The sequence below is a fragment of the Ranitomeya imitator genome, chromosome 6 (genome assembly GCF_032444005.1).
Source record: "Ranitomeya imitator isolate aRanImi1 chromosome 6, aRanImi1.pri, whole genome shotgun sequence".
Lineage (NCBI taxonomy): Eukaryota > Metazoa > Chordata > Amphibia > Anura > Dendrobatidae > Ranitomeya > Ranitomeya imitator.
Window position 1 is genome coordinate 64,255,064 of NC_091287.1, and position 27,317 is coordinate 64,282,380.

A 27,317-nucleotide genomic window follows, 5' to 3' on the forward strand; every position below is an offset into this window, starting at 1 on the left:
AGGTCAGAGGGCGCGATGACGTATTAGTGTGCGCGCCGCCCTCTGCCTGAACAGTCAGTGCAGTTAGAGGGGACACTGAGGAGCAGCGGGCAGCAAGCAAGGAGAGGTGAGTGTCATTTTTTTTAATTTTTTTTTTTTGCATCAGCTTTACATGTGGCACCACTATATATGGATCATCTTATGGGGCAATAATGAAATGTATGGAGCATTCTATATGGCACACCTTTATATGGAGCATCTATGGGGCAATAATGAAATGTATGGAGCATTCTATATGGCACACCTTTATATGGAGCATCTATGGGGCGATAATGAAATGTATGGAGCATTCTATATGGCACACCTTTATATGGAGCATCTATGGGGCGATAATGAATTGTATGGAGCATTCTATATGGCACAGATATATGGAGCATCTATGGGGCAATAATGAAATGTATGGAGCATTCTATATGGCACACCTTTATATGGAGCATCTATGGGGCGATAATGAAATGTATGGAGCATTCTATATGGCACAGATATATGGAGCATCTATGGGGCAATAATGAAATGTATGGAGCATTCTATATGGCACACCTTTATATGGAGCATCTATGGGGCGATAATGAATTGCATGGAGCATTCTATATGGCAAAGCTTTATATGGAGCATCTATGAGGCAATAATGAAATGTATGGAGCATTCTATATGGCACAGTTTTAAATGGAGCATCTTATGGGGCCATAATGAACTTTAATGCAGCATTACATGGGGCATGTTTTTCTATGGAGCATCTTCAACTTTATGGAGCATTACATGGGCCCATTATCAACTTTATGGAGCATTATATGGGCCCATCATCAACTGTATGGAGCATTATATGGGCCCACCATCAACTGTATGGAGCATTATATGGGCCCATCATGAACTTTATGGAACATTATATTTTTGAAGTTTACCAGTAGCTGCTGCATTTTACACCCTAGGCTTATACTCGAGTCATTAAGTTTTTCCAGTTTTTTGTGGCAAAATTAGGGGGGTCGGCTTATACTCGAGTATATACGGTATTTATTTAAATGTATAGAGTTGTTCCAGGCCTACAATTAAGGGAACTTCCACATTTGGGGACAATTTTTTTTTCACTTTTGCTAAAATGCATGTAATTGGAGCTGAAGAAATTTTTTTTGCAGTTGGGTTTCATTAAACATTTTGCGTCATTTCCCTTCTATAGCCTCTGTGTTGCAATGTGTATAGTCGGCTGCAGAATGAGGTAACTGAGAATTCATTAGTGAGCTCACTACGACAATTTGTCATTGAGTTTGTAAGCTTTTATCTGTCCTTTTCAGAGCTCCTTTAACTTCTGACCAGACCTAAAAGTTAAATGTGCAGGAAACAAAGCCTGCAAAAGGCAAATCGTGCAAACTTTTTAATAAATTTGAACTGCAAAAATTATTTTTAGTCCAAATGCATGCATACAAAAATAAATATAATTGTCCTGCCAGGTTGACTTTAACCCTTCAAAAAGCACCTTGACAGGGCATCCAATATATAAGAATTAAATTATTTCCTCATTTGTATGGACCCTAGCACTATATTAGTGTAGTGACTGGACAGCTACAGAGGTGAGACGATACGCTACAGAACTGAAGCAGGGAACATGGAAAAATCTTGGTTGCAATTTTTCAAGAACATGTAATGAAAATGAATCTTCCCTACATATTCTAAATAAACCCATATGATGTACTGTTCCCCTGCACACATGCCCGGTGAGGTGCACATGCACAAATTCAGCTATCCTTCAGTGGTGTAGTGACAGTGAAGGAATTGGATTCCTCAGACTATGCAGACCATTACAAGCAAGATTTCTCCATTTTGTGGTTCGGAGTTGAGAAGATCACACAAGAGAAGCAAAAGCGAGTGTTAAAGAGTGCAGCCGGGAATTTGGCTTGGAAGAAACCCCCCCTTTTTTTCCCTTTTTTAATCAGTGCGGGATTCGTGTGGCGGCCCATCTGTGTGAACGTGACCAAAAGTACCCACAAACACAAGAATGCTACAAGTGCCAGGAATAAAAGAATGCACTACAAACATTAGCATTTATTCAAATCCAACTTTTTAGCAAATGACAAAAAGAAAAAAAAAAGGTAATCTCTCGCTCGGCGAAGTTACAAAACTGCGTTCAGAAAGCAAACCGTCAGAACTCATGCACAGATAGAAAACAAACCTGAAAATAAAGAACGTGGAAATCCGTCTTCGTTCCGCATCCTCTATTTTAAGAAGATGGAGTCCGTACAATAAAACACGTTTTGCTGGGAAAGTTGGATTAATAGCAGGTAGGACAGCTAACACTTGGTTCACAATTCATACAAAATGAGTAAAACATGTCATGCGGTTAGTGAACGTTTCGTTCCACCACTAATGAAATATCACGGCTCACTTCTTGTTTAACCCTTCTGCTACCAGGGAGGGCTGCAAAGCGCGACCCTCTCCGGGAATTCGAAAGTAAACGCTTAAAGTGCATACAGAAATGTACGATATTAAGACACAGAAGAAAACAATATATTAACAAAAAAAGAAAATGTGTATGGTCCTATGAGCGTGGTCCCAAATTTGAACTGAGAGTCTATGACAAATACCAGAAACTCTCCACGAGCTTCCTTTAGTTATGTCTTAGATTACGCACAGACAAGTTCTTTAGATTTCTTCAAAAATGTTCCTGATAATCCACAAATGGGCGCTTGTTTAGGTTATTATTTCTGATACATGCGTGCGTTGAATTTACTTGTTATCCAAGCGTAGCAGCTGCTCCTTACCATTTATTGTTAAGGACTTTAACTGACCGTCTTCTTCAACTTCAACACGTTCCTGTCCGTTCTCAACAATCCTGAAAAACAGACATTAGATGATTGGTGTGTGGTTCAAAAAGATTTTCTGAGTCGCTTACAGCAGCAGTAATTAGTACACACAAAAAAAAGCCATCTGCTCCAACAAACCCAAATACACTACTCCATGAAGTCTTAAAATAGGGAGAAATGAATTTGTATATCTGTCAGGACAAGTTTACTATTGAAACTAGTGCAACAATAAAAATTATAAGTCTTACAGTAATCTGATGTACTGTGGCTGAGAAAAATGAGCTTCAAGTCCACATACAAATAGAGCCTTAACCCCTTCATGACCATGGGATTTTTCGTTTTTCCGTGTTCGTTTTTCACTCCCCTCCTTCCCAGAGCCATAACTTTTTTATTTTTCCGTCAATTTGGCCATGTGAGGGCTTATTTTTTGCGGGACGAGTTGTACTTTTGAACGACATCATTGGTTTTAGCATGTGGTGTACTAGAAAACGGGAAAAAATTCCAAGTGCGGTGAAATTGCAAAAAAAGTGCAGTCCCACACTTGTTTTTTGTTTGGATTTTTTGCTAGGTTCACTAAATGCTAAAACTGACTTGACATTATGATTCTCCAGGTCAGTACGAGTTCGTAGACACCTAACATGACTAGGTTATTTTTTATCTAAGTGGTGAAAAAAAATTCCAAACTTTGCTAATAATAAAAAAAAAAAAAAAAAAATTGCGCCATTTTCCGATACTCGTAGCGTCTCCATTTTTCGTGATCTGGGGTTGGTTGAGGGCTTATTTTTTGCGTGCCGAGATGATGTTTTTAATGATAGCATTTCGGTGCAGATACGTTCTTTTGATCGCCCGTTATTGCATTTTAATGCAATGTCGCGGCGACCAAAAAAACATAATTCTGGTGTTTCGAATTTTTTTCCCGCTACGCTGTTTAGCGATCAGGTTAATGCTTTTTTTTTAATTGATAGATCGGGCGATTCTGAGCGCGGCGATACCAAATATGTGTAGATTTGATATTTTTTTATTGATTTATTTTGATTGGGGCGAAAGGGGGGTGATTTAAACTTTTACATTTTTTTTATTTTTTTAACATTTTTTTCAACTTTTTTTTTTTTTTTTTTTTTTAACTTTTGCCATGCTTCAATAGCCTCCATGGGAGGCTAGAAGCAGGCACAACGCGATCGCCTCTGCTACATAGCAGCGATCTGCTGCTGCTATGTAGCAGAAATGCAGGTGTGCTGTGAGCGCCGACCACAGGGTGGTGCTCACAGCCACCGGCGATCAGTAACCATAGAGGTCTCAATGACCTCTATGGTTACAATGGAGACGCATCGCCGACCCCCGATCATGTGACGGGGGTCGGTGATGACGTCATTTCCGGCCGCCCGGCCGGAAGCGGTAGTTAAATGCCGCTGTCTGCGTTTGACAGCGGCATTTAACTAGTTAATAGGTGCGCGCAGATCGCGATTCTGCCCGCGCCTATTACGGGCACATGTCAGCTGTTCAAAACAGCTGACATGTCCCGGCTTTGATGCGGGCTCACCGCGGAGCCCTGCATCAAAGCAGGGGATCTGACCTTGGACGTACTATCCCGTCCAAGGTCAGATAGGGGTTAAAGGTGTTTTCCCACAAACCGTTCATTTTAGCCTATAGCTATTGGAATAATAACTTCTACAATTGGATGTGATTAAATAAAATGTCCCTGTGCTGAGATGATCTAAAACCTGTTCCCCTGCTGTGTACTGTGTAATGGCTGTGTCTGACCGTACAGGAACAAGGTCTGATCATACCACAGCTCCTGGGAAGGGGAGGAAGCAAAAGACTTAACACAAGATCGTAAATATTTGGAGGTAAAACGTAAAAAAAAAAAAAAAAAAAAAAAGGCATGGAAAAGCTTTATCTCACAAAAAGAGTCAGTTGTGATCCCATGCTGTAATGTCTGTATACTCTTTTGCTTCCTCCCCTGCCAGGAGCGGTGATCAGACCTGGTTTCTGCACAGTCAGACACAGCAATTACACAGTACACAACAGGAGAATATTTATAACATTATCTCAGCACAGGGACATTTTTTTTTTTTAAATAAATCCAACTGTGGAAGTTATTATGCCAAAGATCTATTGATTAACATTAACTTTAAAATCAACTTTGTGGGAAAACCCCTTTATATGCATTTGAGGCATTTCAGTGCACCATATGCCCCTGTGCACTTTCCGGGTAATGCGTTTGGCTTTAAATACTGGCACATAGGATTACTACAATACAGGCATCATTTCTATTGCTGCTCTACTGCCTATACAGCCACACCTGTGGATTCATTAGCAAAACTGTCCTGACAGGCTCCCTGTAAAGATCTGTCACCATTCCTGACATAGCCGATAAAGTAAATTACTTGTATTCTCCATAGAATATTAATCATCTCTGCTTTAGGTCATTCCTCCATTCACGCCCAGAAATGTATGCAAATTGGTGACTAGTTGTGACCATTTCTTATGTCCAACTAGTGCCAGCCTGTGTAAGGAAAAGCGCAGAATAAAAATGTATTTCAATATTTTCATAGTTTGAGTTCCAATTTTTCAGGTCAGAAGCCAGAAGTCTTCCTCCGATTCCCCCATCTTGACCTGGCTTTGTGCCGTGCACCACTGAGGAATGGTTCCAGGGAGCTGCTCTCACATTTTCTTTGTTTATTTTGACATATGAGACAGTTCAATAGAGAACCAATGCCTTAAGTCTATAAAACACATTGTCACCAAGATAATGGATTTCAGAGGAGCTTTTATTGTGTTTCCATGGTGAGGAAAAAACAAAACATGCAACAGACAGAAGGTTCTCTTCCCTGAAAGCTTTGCCATCAGCAGTACTTTATCCTTTAAGGGGGAAAAAAAAAACTAAAAAAAAAAAAAAAAACTAAAAAACCCCACCTACTTTGATAAGCCATCCGGGGACTACATATCTCATATGACTTGGCCATATACTTTAGACTTAAATATGTAATGTAATTTCAGCTGACAGTTTTGCTTTGGCACATAGCTGGACGTGCTCCCTTAACCCCTTCATGACCCAGCCTATTTTGACCTTAATGACCTGGCCGTTTTTTGCAATTCTGACCAGTGTCCCTTTATGAGGTAATAACTCAGGAACGCGTCAACGAATCCTAGCGGTTCGGAGATTGTTTTTTCGTGACATATTGGGCTTCATGTTAGTGGTAAATTTAGGTCGATAATTTGTGTTTATTTGTGAAAAAAATGGAAATTTGGCAAAAATTTTGAAAATTTTGCAATTTTCAAATTTTGAATTTTTATTTTGTTAAACCAGAGAGTTATGTGACACAAAATAGTTAATAAACAACATTGCCCACATGTCTACTTTACGTCAGCACAATTTTGGAAACATTTTTTTTTTTTTGCTAGGAAGTTTTAAGGGTTAAAATTTGACCAGCAATTTCTCATTTTTACAACGAAATTTACAAAACCATTTTTTTTTTTTAGGGACCACCTCACATTGGAAGTCAGTTTGAGAGGTCTATATGGCTGAAAATACCCAAAAGTGACACCATTCTAAAAACTGCACCCCTCAAGGTGCTCAAAACCACATTCAAGAAGTTTATTAACCCTTCAGGTGCTTCACAGCAGCAGAAGCAACATGGAAGGAAATAATTAACATTTAACTTTTTAGTCACAAAATGATCTTTTAGCAACAATTTTTTTTATTTTCCCAAGGGTAAAAGGAGAAACTGGACCCCAAAAGTTATTGTACAATTTGTGCCGAGTACGCTGATACCCCATATGTGGGGGGAAAACCACTGTTTGGGCGCACGACAGGGCTTGGAAGGGAAGGAGCGCCATTTGACTTTTTCAAAGAAAAATTGGCTCCAATCTTTAGCGGACACCATGTTGCGTTTGGAGAGCCCCCGTGTGCCTAAACATTGGAGCTCCCCCACAAGTGACCCCATTTTGGAAACTAGACCCCCCCCAAGGAGTTTATCTAGATGCATAGTGAGCACTTTGAACCCCCAGGTGCTTCACAAATTGATCCATAAAAATGAAAAAGTACTTTTTTTTCACAAAAAAATTCTTTTAGCCTCAATTTTTTCATTTTCACATGGGCAACAGGATAAAATGGATCCTAAAATGTGTTGGGCAATTTCTCCTGAGTACACCGATACCTCACATGTGGTCACAAACCACTGTTTGTGCACACGGCAAGGCTCAGAAGGGAAGGAGCGCCATTTGACTTTGAATGAAAAATTTGCTCCAATCGTTAGCTGACACCATGTCGCGTTTGGAGAGCCCCTGTGAGCCTAAACATTGGAGCTCCCCCACAAGTGACCCCATTTTGGAAACTAGACCTCCCATGGAACTAATCTAGATGTGCGGTGACCACTTTAAACCCACAAGAGCTTCACAGAAGTTTATAAGGCTGGGTTCACACTGCGTTAGTGTGACCCGTTTAACTGACTACGGTACACCGCAGCATAACGCGGTGTAACGTAGTCAGTTAACACCCCCATTACTTTCAATGGCAGATGCATCGCTAGCACATGCCCACAATGGGCATGCGCTAGCGATGTGCCGTCATTGAGTGACGGACCAGAGACGCGGGCTGCAGCGTTTCCGGGTCAGTCACTGCTAGCGCAGATGGAGCTAGCAGATGCTTTATCTGTGCAAGCGCTGTGCAAACGCCGGCACTTGCGTTAGTGCAGTCCGTTTAACAGATGTGTTGAACGGACTGCACTAACGCAGTATGAACCTAGCCTTACGCAGAGCCGTGAAAATAAAAAATAATTTTTCTTTCCTCAAAAATTATTTTTTAGCAAGCAATTTTTTTTATTTTCACAAGGGTAACAGGAGAAATTGGACCCCAAAACTTGTTGTCCAGTTTGTCCTGAGTACGCTGATACCCCATATGTGGGGGTAAACCACTGTTTGGGCACACGTCAGTGCTCGGAAGGGAAGTAGTGACTTTTGAAATGCAGACTTTGATGGAATGGTCTGCGGGCATCATGTTGCATTTGCAGAGCCCCTGATGTGCCTAAACAGTAGAAACCCCCCACAAGTGACTCCATTTTGGAAACTAGACCCCCCAAGGAACTTATCTAGATGTGTGGTGAGCACTTTGAACCCCCAAGTGCTTCACAAGTTTTTTGTGCGGATTTCACCTGTGGATTCCTATTGAGGAGCAGGTGTAAAACGCTGCGGAATCCGCACAAAGAATTGACATGCTGCGGAAAATACAACGCAGCGTTTCCGCGTGGTATTTTCCGCACCATGGGCACAGCGGATTTGGTTTTCCATAGGTTTAGATAGTACTGTAAACCTGATGGAACACTGCAGCCAAATCCGCACCGTGTGCACATAGCCTAATTCTAACCCCAATTGCAACCCTAACCCTAATTGCAACCCTAACCCTAGTGGGAAAATATATATGTATATATTTTCCTTATTTTATTATTGTCCCTACCTATGGGAGTGATAAAGGGGGGATGGGTCATTTACTTAGGTTTTATCACAGTGATCAAAATGTACCTGGAAGGAATCTGCGTATGCGCCCGCCATTTGGGGGGGGGGGGGGGTTGAGCGGCCAGGAGGACGGGGGAGCAGACAGGCGGACGGAGGGGAGCAGAGCAATGTACAGGACAGAACGGAGGACTGGGGAGGAGATCGGTGGCGGTGGGCGGCAGATCAGGGTTTCCAGCCATGGCCGATGATATTGCAGCATCGGCCATGGCTGGATTGTAATATTTCACCAGTTTTCATAGGTGAAATATTACAAGTCGCTCTGATTGGGTGGGGGGTGAAGCCACCCCCCCTGGGCTGAAGTACCACTCCCCCTGTCCCTGCAGATCAGGTGAAATTGGAGTTAACCCTTTCACCCGATCTGCAGGGACGCGATCCCTCTGACGCATATGCTGCGTCACAGGTCGGATTGGCACCGACTCATGACGCAGCGTATGCGTCATAGGTCAGGAAGGGGTTAAACGTCATACTATGTACAAAGATTAAAAGTCATCTTCTATCCATGGCTCGGGATTAATTAGCACTTGTTGCAGGTCCGATCACTGGGACCCACACCCCTAACCTGAATGGAGCAGAGGTCCAACATATGTCACCCATCCATTCTGAATGGGAGTGCTGAAAACAAATGGGCGCAGCAGATTGGGGAATCTTCTTGTTGCACAATTTAAACCTGGGGTGTGTCTGTCAGTAAAGTGAATGCAATAGCCAAAAAATGTGGCAAACTCAAAATATTTTAACCCCTTAGCCCCCAAGGGTGGTTTGCACATTAATTACCGGGCCAATTTTTACAATTCTGACCACTGTCCTTTTATCTACTATATAATTGTCTAAGGGTAACTTCCGTCTGTCTGTCTTTCTGTAACGGATACTCATTGGTCGCGGCCTCTGTCTGCCAAGGAAATCCAAGTCGCTGCAAAACAGCCACGACCAATCAGCGATGGGCACAGTCTGGAAGAAAATGGCCGCTCCTTACTCCCCGCAGTCAGTGCCCGGCGCCCGCATACTCCCCTCGGGTCACCTCTCACACAGGGTTAATGCCGGCGGTAACAGACCACGTTATGCCGCTATTAACCCTGTGTGACCAAGTTTTTACTATTGATGCTGCCTATGCAGCATCAATAGTAAAAGGATCGAATGTTAAAAGTTAAAAAAAAATTAAAAATCATTATATACTCCCCCCTCCGCCGTCTTTCCCGCTCCTCGCCACGCTCCGGTAACTGCTCCATGCAAGTGGCAGGTTCCGATGCAAGGATGGTGTGCGACAAGGACCTGCCATGACGTTATGGTCATGTGACCGCAACCTCATCACAGGTCCTGCGCGAGAAGGACCTGCCATGACGTCACGGTCATGTGATCGCGACGTCATCACGGGTCCTGCGCTACCAACCCTGGGACCGGAAGCTGCAGAGTGCACCGCACACAGCCGACATGACTACAAGGGCTCCCTCGGAAGGTGAGTATACGTTTATTTTTTAATCTGTGACATACGTGGCTGGGCAATATACTACATGGCTGGGCAATATACTACGTGGCTGGGCAATATACTACGTGGACATGCATATTCTAGAATACCCGATGCGTTAGAATCGGGCCACCATCTAGTGAGGTTATAACTCTTCAACGGATCCAGATGATTCTAACATATTGTACTTCATAATAGTGGTAAAATTTCTTTGATATTACCTGTGTTTATTTGTGAAAAAAACGGAGATTTGGCGAAAAGTTAGAAAATTTTGCAATTTTCCAACATTGAATTTTTATGCCCTTAAATCACGGAGATATGTCACACAAAATACTTAATAAGTAACATTTCCAACATGTTTAACTTTACATCAGCACAATTTTGGAATCAAAATTTTTTTTTGTTAGGGAGTTATAAGGCTATGTTCACACGCTGCAGATCCACAGCGTTTCCGCATGCGTTTATAGTACCATGTAAACCTATGGGAAACGCAATCCGTAGTGCACATGCTGCGGGAAAAAAAAGTGCGGAAACGCAGCTGTTTACATTCCGCAGCATGTCCATTCTTTGTGCGGAATACGCAGCGTTTTACACCTGCTCCATAATAGAATACCGCAGGTGTAAAACCGCAGTGGAATCCGCACAAAAATCGTGGTAAATCCGCGATAATTCCACAGGAAATCCGAAGGTAAAAAGCAGTGCCTTTTACCTGCGGTTTTCACAGATCCACTGTGGAAAAATCCGCAAACCTCAGGAATAAGTGTGCACATACCCTAATGGTTAAAAGTTGACCAGCAATTTCTCATTTTTACAACACCATTTTTTTTTTTTTTTTAGGGACCACATCACATTTGAAGTCACTTTGAGGGGTCTAGATAGAAAATACCCAAGTGTGACACCATTCTAAAAACTGCACATCTCAAGGTGCTTAAAATCACATTCAAGAAGTTTATTAACACTTCAGGTGTTTCACAGGATATTTTGGAATGTTAAAAAAAAATAAAAAAAAAAAATGAACATTTAATTTTTTTTTCACAAAAAATTTACTTCAGCTCCAATTTGTTTGTTTTTTATACCAAGGGTAACAGGAGAAATTGGACCCCAAAGTTGTTGTCCAATTTGTCCTGAGTACGTTGATACTCCATAAGTGGGAGGGAACCACCGTTTGGGCGCATGGCAGAGCTCGGAAGGGAAGGAGCGCCGTTTGGAATGCAGAGTTAGATGGATTGGTCTGCAGGCATCATGTTGCATTTGCAGAGCCCTGATGTACCTAAACAGTAGAAACCCCCACAAGTGACCCCATATTGGAAACTAGACCCCCCAAGGAACTTATCTAGATGTGTTGTGAGATCTATGCACCCCCAAGTGTTTCACTACAGTTTATAACGCAGAGCCGTGAAAATAAAAAATATTTTTTTCCCACAAAAATTATTTTTTAGCCCCTGGTTTTGTGTTTTCCCCAAGAGTAACAGGAGAAATTGGACCCCAAAAGTTGTTGTCCAATTTGTCCTGAGTACGCAGATACCCCATATGTTGGGGCGCACGGGAGAGCTGGAAGGGAAGGAGCACTGTTTTACTTTTTCAACGCAGAATTTGCTGGAATTGAGATCGGATGCCATGTCGCGCTTGGAGAAGCTGATGTGCCTAAACAGTGGAAACCCCCAATTCTAACTGAAACCCCAACCCAAACACATCCCTAACCCTAATCCCAACCATAACCCTAACCCCAACCGTAAATGTAATCCCAACCCTAACTTTAGCCCCAACCCTAACCGGAAAATGGAAATAAATACATTTTTTAAAATGTTCTTATTTTTCCCTAACTAAGGGGGTGATGAGGGGGGTTTATAGCGGGTTTTTTAGTGGATTTTTATGATTGGCAGCCGTCACACACTAAAAGATGCTTTTTGTTGCAAAAAATAGTTTTTGCGTCTCCACATTTTGAGAGCTATAATTTTTCCATATTTTGGTCCACAGTCATGTGAGGTCGTTTTTTGCGTGACTTTTTTGATCGCTTTTTATTCCGATTTTTGTGAGGTAGAATGAACAAAGACCAGCTATTCATGAATTTCTTTTGTGGGGCCTATACCGTTCCATATTTGGTAAAATTGATAAAGCAGTTTTGTTCTTCGGGTCAGAACGATTACAGCAATACCTCATTTATATAATTTTTTTATGCTTTGGCGCTTTTATACGATAAAAACTATTTTATATAAAAAAATTATTATTTTTGCATCGCTTTATTCTGAGGACTATAACTTTAATTTTTTCGTTGATGACGCTGTATGGCGGCTCGTTTTTTGTGGGACAAGATGACGTTTTCAGCGGTACCATGGTTATTTATATCCGTCTTTTTGATCACGTGTTATTCCACTTTTTGTTTGGCGGCATGATAAAGCGTCACTTTTTGCCTTTTTTTTTTTTTTTTTTTTTTTTAACGGTGTTCACTGAAGCAGTTAACTAGTGGGACAGTTTTATAGGTTGGGTTGTTACGGATTATTATTTAAAGAAATGTATTTATTGGAACAATATATTTTCTTTTAGTAATTTTTTATTTATTTATTTATTTTTACACATGTAAAAATTTTTTACTTTTTGTTACATTGCCCCGGGGGGGACATTACTATATATTATCAGATCGCTGATCTGACATTTTGCAGTGCACTGTGTCAGATCTGCAGGGAGGCTTCCTGGCTCCTGCTCGGAGCAGGCGCTTGAAAGCTTTAAAGCAGGACCCGGAAGGCCCCCCGCGGCCATTTTGGATCCAGGCCTGCACGGAGGAGGAGGTAGGAGACCCTCGGAGCAACGCGATCACATTGCGTTGCTCCGAGGGTCTCAGGGAACCATGCAGGGAGCCCCCTCCCTGCGCGATGCTTCCCTATGCCGCCGGAACGTTGCGATCATGTTTGATCGCAGTGTTCCGGTTGTTAATGTGCTAGGAGCGGTCCGTGACCGCTCCTGGCACATAGTGCCGGATGTCAGCTGCGACAGTCAGCACGGCTGATCGCGCTGGACGTACTATTCCGTCACTGGGAATTAAGTCCCAGGTCACCTCAACACAGTAGCTCTAATGGGATTAAGGGGTTAAAAAGCATTTCTTTCCCCATAGTCTTTACTGCAATTCTGGAAACGCATATTGGATTATGTGTATTGCCACAAAAGCTTAGCGTATATGTCGAGTTATTTAAAAGCAACACTTTTTTTTTATTTTTATTACTATTTCACAGCTGGAAAGGTATTATTAATATATGTTCCCTGCCCCTGGTAATATAATTGACCAGTTGCCGTCTTCTGCCATTTGTGACCTGCCAGATCGCTCCACTGTTTGCAGCTCTCACACTTACACGGAGCTTGTGACCGTTACCTCTGACTTACGGTCAGTCAGAACCTAAGGTCACAAGAAGGCAAAATAGGATGAAACATCGCCGGAAAGAGCAGGAGACGGCGGATGGCAGGTATAGTACTGGGGCAGGGAACATAGTGATACCACTCCGGCGGTGATCTAAAAAAAACCATGGTGCTTAAAAGCAACCGTTGAGTGAGTACTAACTAGAAGTTACTACACAGGCAGTGAACAAAGCATAACACTACAGAAATTGATTGAAATTATAGTGCACATTTACAATGCAGCAAAACTGATGTAGATCTGACATTCCGGTGCAAGATGTACTAACACATTGGTGAAGTTTCACATCCAAACGGCTGAACATCTCCGTTTGCTCTGCGGCAAGAGATGCACCAGATACATTATCTGTATCCTACGTTTACAAACTTTAGATTAAGTTTGTCGTATGAAATAGAAGTTATTATAAGTTCCCCTGTATGTAAGGGAAAATGCTGGCGGAAATCCAACAAAACAATTGAAGTCAATGAAAATGATTCAAAAATATATATATTTATATAATAGATAATATTTATATATACACACACCCCACCATTGGGAAGAGCGCCTTACACCATAAATTCATTACAATAATGAAAATGCTACTACAGAGTAAACTTACCTCTTTGTTGTAATTTTCCTGCCGTTTATCATTTTGGTCGAAGTTGATACAGATTTGAAGTTGCCCATTCCAGAGCCACCGAATGATGAAGAGGAGAAGGAAGTGAAACCACCGTGTCCGAGGGAACCAAAGGATGAAGTAAAACCTGTTTTTTAAAGAATAAGATGTTACCACCACCAATAAGCTTCAGATAATATAATACAGAATGTGGATTTTGGGGGGTTATTGCCAGGGATGTATTAGATAGATCATGTACTTAAAAGGGGTTGTCCACACTACTCAGCCACAGCTGGAGCTCTCACTTCCTATTGGTGTCTGAATTGTCTGAAGATGGGGAAAGTGAGGCCTATGCTGATTGGAATCAGGGATCGCATGACAATGTCATGGGATCCGCGGGAAAAAGAGCTACAACACGGCTAAAACAGTGTCGGCACTGGAGGGGAGTATAAGTGTTATTTTACAGGATGAAAACATGCTGATTGAAAGATGTCTGAGTAACGGACAACACCCCTTTAACCGTTTACAGATAGCTGAAGTTTAAGGACTTCGACCTTGGTATTTTTAGAAATCCAAAATCTCAGCTACCTTAATATCAGGACAGAAGGTCTGCCTTTCTTATTCTGAGTATAAGGGGAGGGTGGGAAGTGGCTAAACTGCAAGTGACAGCACAAGGAAACATCACATATTGCTGTCTCTTCTAGTGATCCCCGAGGGTCTTTTATTTTTCCTCTTTCTTTTGCAAAGAAAATGAGCACTTTTACACCTGACTCCCTGCAAGTAAACGTGACATTTAACAACTTTGCAATCCAGATGCGCAGACATGTGAGTCACAGATTTTTGGTTGCTTCTGCATTTTAGTTCATGCATACATAAGCACAAGTGACAAGAATGAACTCCTCTTGAACTTTTCCTTTTTCGGAGGGTGTGTGCCTCGGAGGCTTTGCTTAGATTAGGCTTTTAGCAACAAAAAAGAAATTTTTATGCAATCATTTTTACAGTGGTCCGATAGGCAAGAAAGAGGTCAAAACTTACTGCTATGTGGTCACATTTTTGGGTGATGCACCAAAGTGAGAAAGTCCCTGACCAGCCTTAGTCACAGAAAACAGAGGAAGGCTATAGCTGAACTATAGAGGAACCAAGACCACACCTCAGCCTGACTTCCCCTACATCAGGTACAGCGCTGAATCTCCAACGCTACTCCCGATGTCTTACTGTCAGCAGCCAATAACTAGCTCAGTGGCTCTGCCAAAGACGACTTTGCAAATCGCCAAGCTCAGAGATTGGTTGCAGTGTTGTAAGCACCATGAGCAGCAATGGAGACTCAGTGCTAGGATCAAATGGGGGTGAGGGGGTGGATTCGAAACCTGTAGACATGCACAGTAAGGCCGGGTTCACACTTTGCGGACGGCTTCGTACTTCCTCCGTGAAGCTCCGCCCACTTCCGCATTTCTTCTGTTTAGGTCCGCCTACTTCTGCATGCATCCTGCGTACCTATCTTTAACATTGGGTATGCAGGACATGCGGATTTGTCGTTTTGACACCAGCCGACCGAACGAGAACGCAACTTGCGTCCCCGTGTGGTTGGCAGGCACATCAAAACGACGCATCTACATACATCCGCATGTGGGCGGAGCTTCACGGAGGAAGTATGCAGCCGTTCGCAAAGCCCCGGTACGCAAGTGTGAACCCCTGCCTAAGAGGTAAGGCATTTTCCAACCTTGTAAGCCTGGTCATACACGTGGCATGCTTACATAGATAGACTGCACCGTGCTGAGAGTACAGTTTACAATGCAGATAACAGTGCAGTGTTTGTCTTCTGAACCTCATTTTAAGATTTACACTAGTCTGTACTAGAAGTGCAGTTTATCTTTTGGTATTGTGTGCATCGTTGTTTAAAATATACACAAAACAAAAAATTAAGTATCTTTATACTTTTCAGACATAAAAAGGTACAATTATTGATGAAGATAGCATTCAAAAGAGAAAAAAACAAAAACAAACAAAATAATCCAAATACCATACCTGAATCATACGAATTAAAGCTGGGACCAAAACTAGGGAAACCTCCAAAAGCAGAAAAAAAGGAGCCTCCAGGCCTACGGCTTCCCCTGTTGCCTCTTCGGTTTCCAAAGAAGTCATCGAAAGGGTCTTCTATTGCAAGAAAACAATAAAAGTTGATAAACATAAGACGTTTTGCAACTAATGTGAATTTTCCCCATTTGTGCATCACAGCCCCTCCTGACAAATGAGAGAGCTGCTGCCACCATAAGGACTCTGCCTTCTTTGGCACTACCAAACACCTGTTAAGGGCTCTTTCATATGTCACCGTTTTCACACGTACCAGAGACACTTGCACACAGACCCATTGAAGTGAATTGGCCTGTGCACATCAGTGTGTTTCCACAGACCGTGCTTCCACAGACTGTGCATCCACGGGCAAAAATATGCTGACTTTTTTTTTTTTAAACAGCAGCACTGGTCGAAAAACATTCCGTATATGTGCACATTTATGACATCCATGTGTCAGTGTGATATGTACTGGTGCCTGGGAATCAGCGGTACTGTTCACGCCATTTCACGGCGCTGAAGACAACTCACATCACTGTCCTCTGCTCGTGCTGCGATCAACACTAGTAGGGGACAATGTTGAGTTGTATTTGGCTGATAACAGCAAGAGCAGGCAGCAGCTGATGAGAGTATCCATCAGCCCCCAGCGCTATTAATAATGTGGGGTTCCCCTATATTTTTGATAACCAGACAGGCAAAACTGACAGCTGCAAACCTCAGTTGTCAGCGTCAGCAAGTCTGGTTATCAAGAATAGAGGGATCCCCTCATTTTTTTTTCATTATTTATGCAAAACAAAGTGGGGTCCCCCATTTTTTTACAACCAGCCAAGCTAAAGAAGACAGCTGGAGACTGGTATTCTCAAGCTGATAAACCATGGATATTGCTCTGCCCCCCAGCCTAAAAATAGCAGCCCCAGAAAACGCACATTAGATGTGCCAATTCTGGCAGTTTGCCAGTCTCTTCCCTCTTGCCCTGTGGTGGTGGCAAGTGGGATTCATTTGTGGGGTTGATGTCATCTTTCTATTGCCTGGTGACATCTAGCCCATGGGTTAGTAATGAGAGGCGTCTATAAGACACCTATCCATTACTAATCCTATAGCTATATAGTAAATAAACACACGGCCAGAATAAAGACCTTTATTTGACATAAAAGCAAAAAAAAAAACAAAAAACCTTTTCCTTTTTTATTTAAAAACTAAAACAGTACTTCCCTAACGCCTATTCCACTGAAGTCAGTCTCCTGTAATAAAAATTAAAAACCACAAACATGCCCCTCACCTGTCTTTTGTTCTGACCCATGCCGTAATCCATATGTTTGGGGATAAACAGTTTTCAACCTGGAAGGTGCCAAGATGCGACTGTCCAGGCTGAGCACCACTGAGGAATGAGCAGCATCAATGACTTGTGATGACATGGAGGTTATAGCGGGTCAGAGGCTGCATTCCCAGCCGGGACCCTGAACTGCATTGACCTCAGCACCATTAGAAAAAGTCAGTAAGTTCACCGCAGTTCATCTCAGTGAGTTCACCAGTGAATACCAGCCAACCAGCTTGGCTGGTTGTCAAAAATGGGAACGGGGGGGATACCAGTCCGATATTTGTTTTTTTTAAAAATGTATTTAAATTAAAAAAATATGGCGTGGGAACCCCTCTAATCTTGATAACCAGCCTTCCTAAAGATGACAGCTGATGGTTGAAGCCCGCAGCTGTCAGGTTTGGCTGGCTAGTTATCAAAAATACAGACAAAACCCACGTCATTTTATTCTATTTATTTATTGCGCAGGTGGCGGCTGATGAATACTCCCATCAGCCGCCGCCTTCTCTCGCTGTTAACTGTCGAACACAAATCTCAACATGGACTCCTGCTAGCGCGGATCGCAGCGAGAGCTGGGGACAATAATACGAGCGGTCTTCAACACTCGGCACCAGAGAACAGCACCGCTAATTCCCAGGTGTCGGTACTTGTGATACTGATGCGAGACACAGTTGCCACAAGTATTAAACACACATACATGGATATCTCCGGTCCAGAAATATCAGAACGTATGAAAGAGCAACCGACCTCAAAGAGGCATTATAGAAAAGATCCTTCACACATGGATGTTAAAGACCGTTCATTACCTTAACAATGATGATCTACCCTTAATACAAGTCATCAATGTCTGATAAGTATGGGGGGGGGGTGTACAACACCTGGGACCCCAGACGAGCAGATGTTTTCTGTGTTGGCCGGAGCTCGGTCTACTGTATACTAGCTGTGAACTTCACATCCACCACTATTCAGAGCAGTAGGGGGCAGATGAGCAGTACCCGGCCTCAGCCACTATTCTGTCGACGGAGCAGTGTGGTACAGCTCTGCAACGGGGCAGTTCTGGCTGCCGCCAACACAGAGAAAGGATGACGCAGGGGTGCCAGGTGTAACACCCCCACTGATCAGACATTGAGGACGTATCCTAAGAAAAACTCAATGTTAAAGTAGTGGACAACCTTTTTAAGATCATATTTAAACAAACTTTTTTTTGGTTGATGTTTATTATTTGCAAACATTTTTTTCTATGCGTTAGTTGTGTGTATAGGTGGTAACTTGCACATATATGATAGAACCCCTTTAAGAAATGCTTTATCATAATATATATATATATATATATAGTCTGTGAGTTTTAAGCAGCAGCCCACTTTTCAATATAGTACTTGCTACATGGGTGAAAGCAGTATAGTACTCATGTGCATGGACACACAAGTGTAAGAAGAGGAGACGCTTGTTCAGAGTCTATATTCACAAGGCTTAACATTTTTCAAATGCAATGTTTTTGTAATGCACAAGGTCTGACAAAGACCGGGGAGGCTAAAGCATTGTAAGACTGAAACTCTGAACAAAGTTGGGAGTGCTGTGGATTGCTTTTCTTTGAGGAGATATAATATATAATATATGGAGTTTATTAAAAAAAACAAAAACAAAACAAGCTATAAATTTTATACTATACCAAAAAAGTCAAAAGAAAATGGATCTCTTCCTCCAAAGAAGTCCCTGAAGACGTCATCTGGGCTTCGGAATTGAAAGCCAAACTCGAATGGATTGTCATAGTGACTTCCACCTAAAGGGAGCATAAAAACAAAAATCACTCAAGCCATATTAAACAGAGAAGTTTTTTTTTTCCAATTAAACTTCTCATCTAGGTGTCATTTCATGGAATGGTAATCCACAATTAAAGGGAACCTGTCACCCCCAAAATCAAAGATGAGCTAAGCCCACCGGCATCAGGGGCTTATCTACAGCATTCTCTAATGCTGTAGATAAGCCCCCGATGTATCCTGAAAGATGAGATAAAGAGGTTAGATTATTCTCACCCAGGGGCGGTCCCGGTCCGGTTCTGGTCCAATGGGCGTCACGGTGCGGGGCCTCCCATCTTCATACGATGACGTTCTTTTCTTGGTTTCACGCTGCGGCTCCGGCGCAGGCGAACTTTGTCTGCCCTGTTAAGGGCAGAGCAAAGTACTGCAGTGCGCAGGTGCCGGGAAAGGTCAGAGAGGCCCAGCGCCTGCGCACTGCATTACTTTGCTCTGCCCTCAACAGGGCAGACAAAGTGCGCCTGCGCCGGAGCTGCAGCGTGAATACAAGAAGAGAACGTCATCGTAAGAAGATGGGAGGCCCCGGACCACGACACTCATCGGACCAGAACCGAACCGGGACCGCCCCCGGGTGAGTACAGTATAACCTCTTTTTCTCATCTTTCAGGATATATCGGGGCTTATCTACAGCATTACAGAATGCTGTAGATAAGCCCCTGATGCTGGTGGGCTTAGCTCACCTTCCATTTTGGGGGTGACCGGTTCCCTTTAATAACATAGGTAAATACACAAGACTACTTACCACCACCACCGCCTCCGCCTGTTAAGCCTTCTTTTCCAAATTTGTCATAGATATCCCTCTTCTTGGCTAAAAAAAAAATATAAAGACAATAAGCTCTCTATAAACAAGAGGGTGACAAGCTGCAGATACAGGGTCAAGGCAATGCAGAGGAGAGGTTCAGCCATGCAGAACAGACCTCAGTCTGGAAGGCACAGGCCAAGTTTTGAGGCTGGCGATTTAACAGTGAGTGAAATCTCAAATTAAAAAAGCAATTTCAATATAACATCTGTAATGAGACAACCCCTTTAAACCACCCTTGGAAACAAAAAGATGAAACTGGTAAATGTCTACTCCTCTCTTCCCTACTCAGAACTTGTATGATCCCCAGCGTGTGCTTGTGTATAGGGGGTGGCGGTGCCATGATGGGGAAATATGGCTGTGACGTGTGCTTGAAAAGCATAGGATATCCCCTTTTGCCATGTTCTTTTAATGAAGACAAAAAAAAAATGTTGATTTTTTTTTTTTTGGGGGGATGGAGCTACGATGCATCTATTTTCCATCTACCAATTTGAGAACCGACCCAGCAATCCGGGCACCCTTACCTTTTGCTACAAAATGACCATGCATTTATTATATAATTGAATGTCAACTGATCGTTTCTTTTAATACAAAACGTGTAATGAGACAACTTCGTCTTACTCCTTTCTTCCCCATTAAGAACACATGTATGATCCGATTCCCAGTGTATGGCTCCTGTGTGGGTGCCAGGCTATTTACATGCACACAATATACAAATATTCGGCTCTGCAATCTCTATGCACAAATTATCAATTCTGTGCATCTACTTTTAAGAATCATTCACTTCAATTAATAGCCATTACTGGGGCTAAAAGCTTCCCGCTTAGAGGGGCAGATAACGCAGCAGCAATATTCATAGGCACTCAATGACAGGCTAGGGTAGGAAAGTGACAGAAGGGCTTACCATCAGATAACACTTCATATGCCTCTGCAACTTCTTTAAACTTCCTCTCAGCTTCGTCTTTATTATCAGGATTTTTATCGGGATGCCATTTAAGGGCTAATCTGCGGTATCTGCAAATAGCAGAAAAAAGAATGACAAGTTCTGAAGAGACTGAATCCGTACCCAACCACGCACATAATGTAGGTGTATGGTGCGATGACTCACAAAATTGCTATATACGAGGGGCGATCCAAAAGTAATGATAATCGGTTATTTCTATTGCACACAAATTAAAATAAAATGTTTTCTTCTCTCTTAGGTACCCACTAGTCCAGGAAAAAAAAAAATCACTTAAATAGACCACGATTCCCGGAGCTACAGTCATTTGAATATGAACTGCTGAGGAGTGAACATCAAAATGGAAAAAAACGAGCTCAGAGCTGTCATCAAATACCTCTGCTTGAAAAAAAATGACTACCAAAGACATACACAGCGACTTGGTGGAAACATTGGGGGACTCTTCTCCTCCATATTCCACAGTTGTACGCTGGGCCAAGGAATTTAAGCTGGGAAGAACATCGACGGAAGATGAACATCGTCAAGGACGCCCATCCACGTCCCTCAATGAAGAAAACGTGAAAAAAGTTGAAGTTGTATTGGCAGATCGAAGAGTGACTATCAGGCATGTAGCTGAGGTCACAGGGATCTCATATGGCAGTATTCAAAGAATCCTTGCAAAAGAATTGCATATGAGAAAGGTCTCCGCGCGTTGGGTGCCAAAAATGTTAACAGACGAGCAAAAGAAGAAACGAGTTGACATTTCAATAGCAAATCTCGAAAAGTTCCAAGCAGACAAGGAAAATTTTTTGTCACGTTTTTTGACCATGGACGAGACCTGGATCCACCACTTTGATCCCGAAACTAAACAACAATCGATGACATGGAAACGAGCCGACGAACCGATGCCGAAGAAATTCAAAGTGTCAAGCTCAGCAGGGAAGGGAATGGCGTCCATTTTTTGGGACGATGAAGGAATTATTATGGTGGACTATTTGGAGAAGGGAGCCACTATTACGGGCTCCTACTACGCAGAACAAATAAGAAGATTGTGGGAGGCTATCAAGGAGAAAAGGCGCGGCAAACTGCGAGCTGGAGTGCTGTTTCACCAAGATAACGCGCCGGCTCACAAAGCCGCAGTTGCCATGGCTACCATTCAAGAAGCGGGCTTAGAACTGGTGGAACACCCCCCCTATTCACCAGATCTAGCCCCCAGTGACTTCTTTCTCTTTCCTCGGCTCAAGGAACACCTCCGGGGCAAGAAATTTGATGACAATAGCGACGTGATAACCGCTGTTGGGGATTTTTTTGAGGGTCAAGATCAAGAATTTTTTTCTAAGGGAATTCTAAGTTTAGAAAAGAGATGGATTAAATGTATAGACTTGATAGGAGACTATGTAAAAAAAATAAAAACATTTTTTGACTATATTCATTGTGTTTAGTATTGATTATCATTACTTTTGGATCGCCCCTCGTACATTTAGGCAAAAGCAGCAATTGTTTATACAAGGTGTGTACAGAGATCCATCTCTGTGCATGTTAAAGGGAACCTGTCACCAGGTTATCCCAATATAAAGTAATATCACCACCATCTGTATGGCATGTTAGAATGCTGTATGTAGGTTTTCAATTCTGTATGAAAAACACAAAAAATAACAAAGACCTTTTCGTACACTCACAGCAGGCTGATGAGCGTCTCTAGTCTTGATCCAGTGCTTCCTCCCTTTCTACGACTTCATGTGGATGACATATCATACATCTCCAAATTACACTCATGTGCAGACGCACCTCTGTCCTGCAAAGGGCAGAGCAAAGTACTATAGTGGCATAGTACTATACAAGAGGAGGCGCCGGATCAAGACCAGAGACTCATCGGACTGGACAGCCCTGTCAGAGTATAATCGAAGGTCTGAGGAGCGGATTAGAGACATATATAACATACTAAAATGATGTAACATGAGGGTTAAGTGGTGGTGGCCTTCCTTTATATAGGGAAAACCTGTGATCGGTTCTCTTTAAAGTGCGTGAAAAAAAATGAATAAAGACAAGGTCAAAAAAAAAAAAATGATGGTGTCCTATACAAATGAAGAATCAGCCACGATTTTTTTATATTTTAAAAGTAAGGTACACACACAATGGTGGGATGTGGAAGAAAGATCTGGAATGTTCGAAATTGAGCACACTTGATCATTTGTACTCACAGAAGATCAGCTTCTTGCCAAACCCCACTGAGAATAAATGCATACTCAGGTAAAGGGATTCCGTCAGCAGGTTCTTGCCAAGTAATCTGAGAGCAGCATGATGTACGGGCTGAGACTGATTCCAGTGATATGTCAGTTACTAAGCTACCTGTTGCAGTTTCAAGAAAATTGGTGTTTTATCAGCAGGAAATTATGACTACAGACTAGGTGTCTGGTACGTCCAAGCAAATTACTGTGTGTAAACCCACCCCCAACAATTACTTACAGCTGCCAATCAGTGATGTGGTCGGGGTTACACACAGCTCAGCATTCAGAGCTCTGCTAGATCTGCAGCAGCGAAAACAAGGATTGTATCAAAATGACAGCGTGCAGCCCAGAAAGTGACTTTGCTGGAATCAGGGTCTCAGCCCCTACATCATGCTGCTCTCAAATTATTGAGCAATAATCTGCTGACTGAGTTCCTTAAAGGTGCATAGGGAGGGTGGAAGATAACAAATGGCTTAACAATAGTAATGAGCGAACGTGCTCGAATAAGGAGTTATCCGAGCATGCTCGTGTGCTAACCGAGTGTCTTCGAAAAATATGTTGTTTTTCTCATGGCTGTTTAACAGTCGCAACACATGCAGGGATTGTGTAGACAGGCTGTCTCTGCATTTGTTGAACAGCTGTGAAATGTGCATCCGCAGGAACTCAAACATTTTTTGAGCATGCCGAAGCACCTTATCCAAGCACGTTCGCTAATCACTACTAAACAAGCATTTAGACAGTTAACAAAATGTGTACGTACTGTGTCTTAAAAGCACAGGAAACACATTTATATTTAGAGAAAGTCAGTTGTAGATGAAAGTGGACAAGAAATAATAATCCCAGAAACCTGAAAAGACTATTTATGTACTACTCACGCTTTCTTAATATCCTCCGGAGAAGAATTCCTATCAACTCCTAACACTTGGTAATAGTCAACCATGGTTTAGACAGATTGAGTCAAGGAACCTAGAAAAAAAAAAAAAGCATAATGATGACGTCAAATTACATATCATACTCTGTATTTATTTTTTTCTCTTACTACTGCACAGAGGTTTGTCTTGTGGGTGGGTATATACAGTCATGGCCAAAAGTATTGACACCCCTGCAATTCTGTCAGATAATACTCAGTTTCTTCCTGAAAATGATTGCAAACTTGGTATTATCTTCATTTAATTTGTCTTAAATGAAAAAACACAAGAGAGAATGAAGCAAAAAGCAAAACATTGATCATTTCACACAAAACTCCAAAAATGGGCCAGACAGAAGTATTGGCACCCTCAGCCTAATATTTGGTTGCACAACCTTCAGCCAAAATAACTGCGACCAACCGCTTCCGGTAACCATCAATGAGTTTCTTACAAAGCTCTGCTGGAATTTTAGACCATTCTTCTTTGGCAAACTGCTCCAGGTCCCTGATATTTGAAGGGTGCCTTCTCCAAACTGCCATTTTTAGATCTCTCCACAGGGATTCAGGTCTGGACTCATTGCTGGCCACCTTAGAAGTCTCCAGTGCTTTCTCTCAAACCATTTTCTAGTGCTTTTTGAAGTGTGTTTTGGGTCATTGTCCTGATGGAAGACCCATGACCTCTGAGGGAGACCCAGCTTTCTCACACTGGGCCCTACATTATGCTGCCAAATTTGTTGGTAGTCTTCAGACTTCATAATGCCATGCACACTGTCAAGAAGTCCAGTGCCAGAGGCAGCAAAGCAACCCCAAAACATCAGGGAACCTCCGCCATGTTTGGCTGTAGGGACCGTGTTATTTTCTTTGAATGCCTCTTTTTTTCTCTTGTAAACTCTATGTTGATGCCTTTGCCCAAAAAGCTCTACTTTTGTCTCATCTGACCAGAGAACATTCTTCCAAAACGTTTTAGGCTTTTTCAGGTAAGTTTTTGCAAACTCCAGCCTGGCTTTTTTATGTCTCGGGGTAAGAAGTGGGGTCTTCCTGGGTCTCCTACCATACAGTCCCTTTTCATTCAGATGCCGACGGATAGTACGGGTTGACACTGTTGTACCCTCGGACTGCAGGGCAGCTTGAACTTGTTTGGATGTTAGTCGAGGTTTTTTATCCAACATCCGCACAATCTTGCGTTGAAATCTCTTGTCAATTTTTCTTTTCCGTCCGCATCTAGGGAGGTTAGCCACAGTGCCATGGGCTATAAACTTCTTGATGACACTGCGCACGGTAAGGTACCTTCACACATAACGATATTGTTAACGATATCGTTGCTATTTGTGACGTAGCAACGATATCGTTAATGAAATCGTTATGTGTGACAGCGACCAACGATCAGGCCCCTGCTGGGAGATCGTTGGTCGCTGAATAAAGTCCAGAACTTTATTTCGTCGCTGGACTCCCTGCTGACATCGCTGGATCGGCGTGTGTGACACCGATCCAGCGATGTCTTCACTGGTAACCAGGGTAAACATCGGGTAACTAAGCGCAGGGCCGCGCTTAGTAACCCGATGTTTACCCTAGTTACCATGCTAAAAGTAAAAAAAACAAACACTAGATATTTACCTACCGCTGTCTGTCCTCCAGCGCTGTGCTCTGCACTCCTCCTGTACTGGCTGTGAGCCGGAAAGCAGAGCGGTGACGTCACCGCTCTGCTTTCCGGCTCCCAGACAGTACAGGAGGAGAGCAGAGAAGCAGAGCGCAGCGCTGGAGGACAGACGGCGGTAGGTAAGTATCTAGTGTTTGTTTTTTTTTTACTTTTAGCATGGTAACCAGGGTAAACATCGGGTTACTAAGCGCGGCCCTGCGCTTAGTTACCCGATGTTTACCCTGGTTACCGGCATCGTTGGTCGCTGGAGAGCGGTCTGTGTGACAGCTCTCCAGCGACCAAACAGCGACGCTGCAGCGATCCGGATCGTTGTCGGTATCGCTGCAGCGTCGCTTAATGTGAAGGGGCCTGTAGACACAGGAACATTCAGGTCTTTGGAGACGGACTTGTAGCCTTGAGATTGCTCATGCTTCCTCACAATTTGGTTTCTCAAGTCCTCAGACAGTTCTTTGGTCTTCTTTCTTTTCTCCATGCTCAATGTGGTACACACAAGGACATAGGACTGAGGTGGAGTCAACTTTAATCCATGTCAACTGGCTGCAAGTGTGATTTAGTTATTGCCAACACCTGTTAGGTGCCACAGGTAAGTTACAGGTGCTGTTAATTACACAAATTAGAGAAGCATCACATGATTTTTCCAACAGTGCCAGTACTTTTGTTCACCCCCTTTTTTATGTTTGGTGTGGAATTATATCCAATTTGGCTTTAGGACAATTCTTTTTGTGTTTTTTCACTTAAGACAAAATAAATGAAGATAATACCAAACAATTTGTGTTTGCAATCATTTTCAGGAAGAAAATGAGTATTATCTGACAGAATTGCAGGGGTGTCAATACTTTTGGCCACTACAATTTTGATCAGCAAAATCCAAAATCTAGTACACAAACACCAGCGTCCTGGGGACAGGAACTGCAAGCCGACTGTTGCTGGAGTCTAGGGATGGTATTTTTAGAAATGCTCCCTTGCGCTGCAGGATTTAGGTCATACCGTGACCTGCGACATGCGCCAATCTATACCAACCACACTAGGAGACCGCCAACAGCCACACAAAGGAACATACACAATGATGGGATCGGCAGAGTCAGAAGAACTGCTTTTTTTTAAAAAAAATATACTTGTAAAAGGAACTCTATGCCAAAGTCACAGCATAACTTTCACCTACATTATAGGGTTATTTATTATGCTTATACAGTGTCATTATACTTCACAGCACTTTACAGACATCACTGTCCCCATTGGGCTCACAATCTAAACTCTATTACCAGTATATCTTTGGAGTGTGGGAGGAAACCGAATAACCCCGAGGAAACCTAGGCAAACATGGGGAGAACATGCAAACTCATAGCAGATGTTGTCCTTGGTTGGATTTAATTAAACCCAGGACCCCAGCGTTGCAAGGCTGCAGTGCTATCCACATAATACATTCCTGCTCCAAATCACATTCATATAATGATAGAGTTGGAAGGGACCTCCTGGGTCATGGTGTCCATCCCCTGCTCAAAGCAGGATTCACTAAACCATCTCAGACAGATGTCTGTACAGCCTCTGTTTGAAGACTTCCATTGAAGGAGAACTCACCCCATCTCCCGACAGCCTGTTCCAATCATTGATCACCCTCAATGTAACTGTGCATGCCAGTGCAGTGAATATTCATTTCTCTGTAGCAGCGGGCACAGGCTTTAGCCGCAGCAGCCGGCTTCTGCTTCCTGTCACCTGCTGCTCCCCTGCACAAAAAATGTGCTCAAAAACTCGGCTTATACACAAGTATATACGGTAATT

The 27,317-nt window shown here is 42.7% G+C and overlaps 1 protein-coding gene across 2 annotated transcripts in view; it reads right to left on the reverse strand.

Moving 5' to 3' along the window:
• The window catches only part of DNAJB6 (DnaJ heat shock protein family (Hsp40) member B6), a 133,141-nt gene that overhangs the window by 68,540 nt on the left and 37,284 nt on the right, over positions 1-27,317 (reverse strand). The window contains exons 1-8 of one of the 2 annotated variants that reach the window (XM_069729721.1): positions 27,117-27,166; positions 23,850-23,940; positions 20,711-20,820; positions 19,750-19,815; positions 18,863-18,973; positions 15,834-15,962; positions 13,812-13,956; positions 2,793-2,863 (exon numbers count right to left, since the gene is read on the reverse strand). In XM_069729721.1, the coding sequence (XP_069585822.1) occupies positions 2,793-2,863; positions 13,812-13,956; positions 15,834-15,962; positions 18,863-18,973; positions 19,750-19,815; positions 20,711-20,820; positions 23,850-23,914 (697 nt within the window). In that variant the 5' untranslated portion in view covers positions 23,915-23,940; positions 27,117-27,166. Of the gene's footprint in view, positions 1-2,792; positions 2,864-13,811; positions 13,957-15,833; positions 15,963-18,862; positions 18,974-19,749; positions 19,816-20,710; positions 20,821-23,849; positions 23,941-27,116; positions 27,167-27,317 lie in introns of those variants that run through there. The other variant, XM_069729720.1, reaches the window with a different exon arrangement.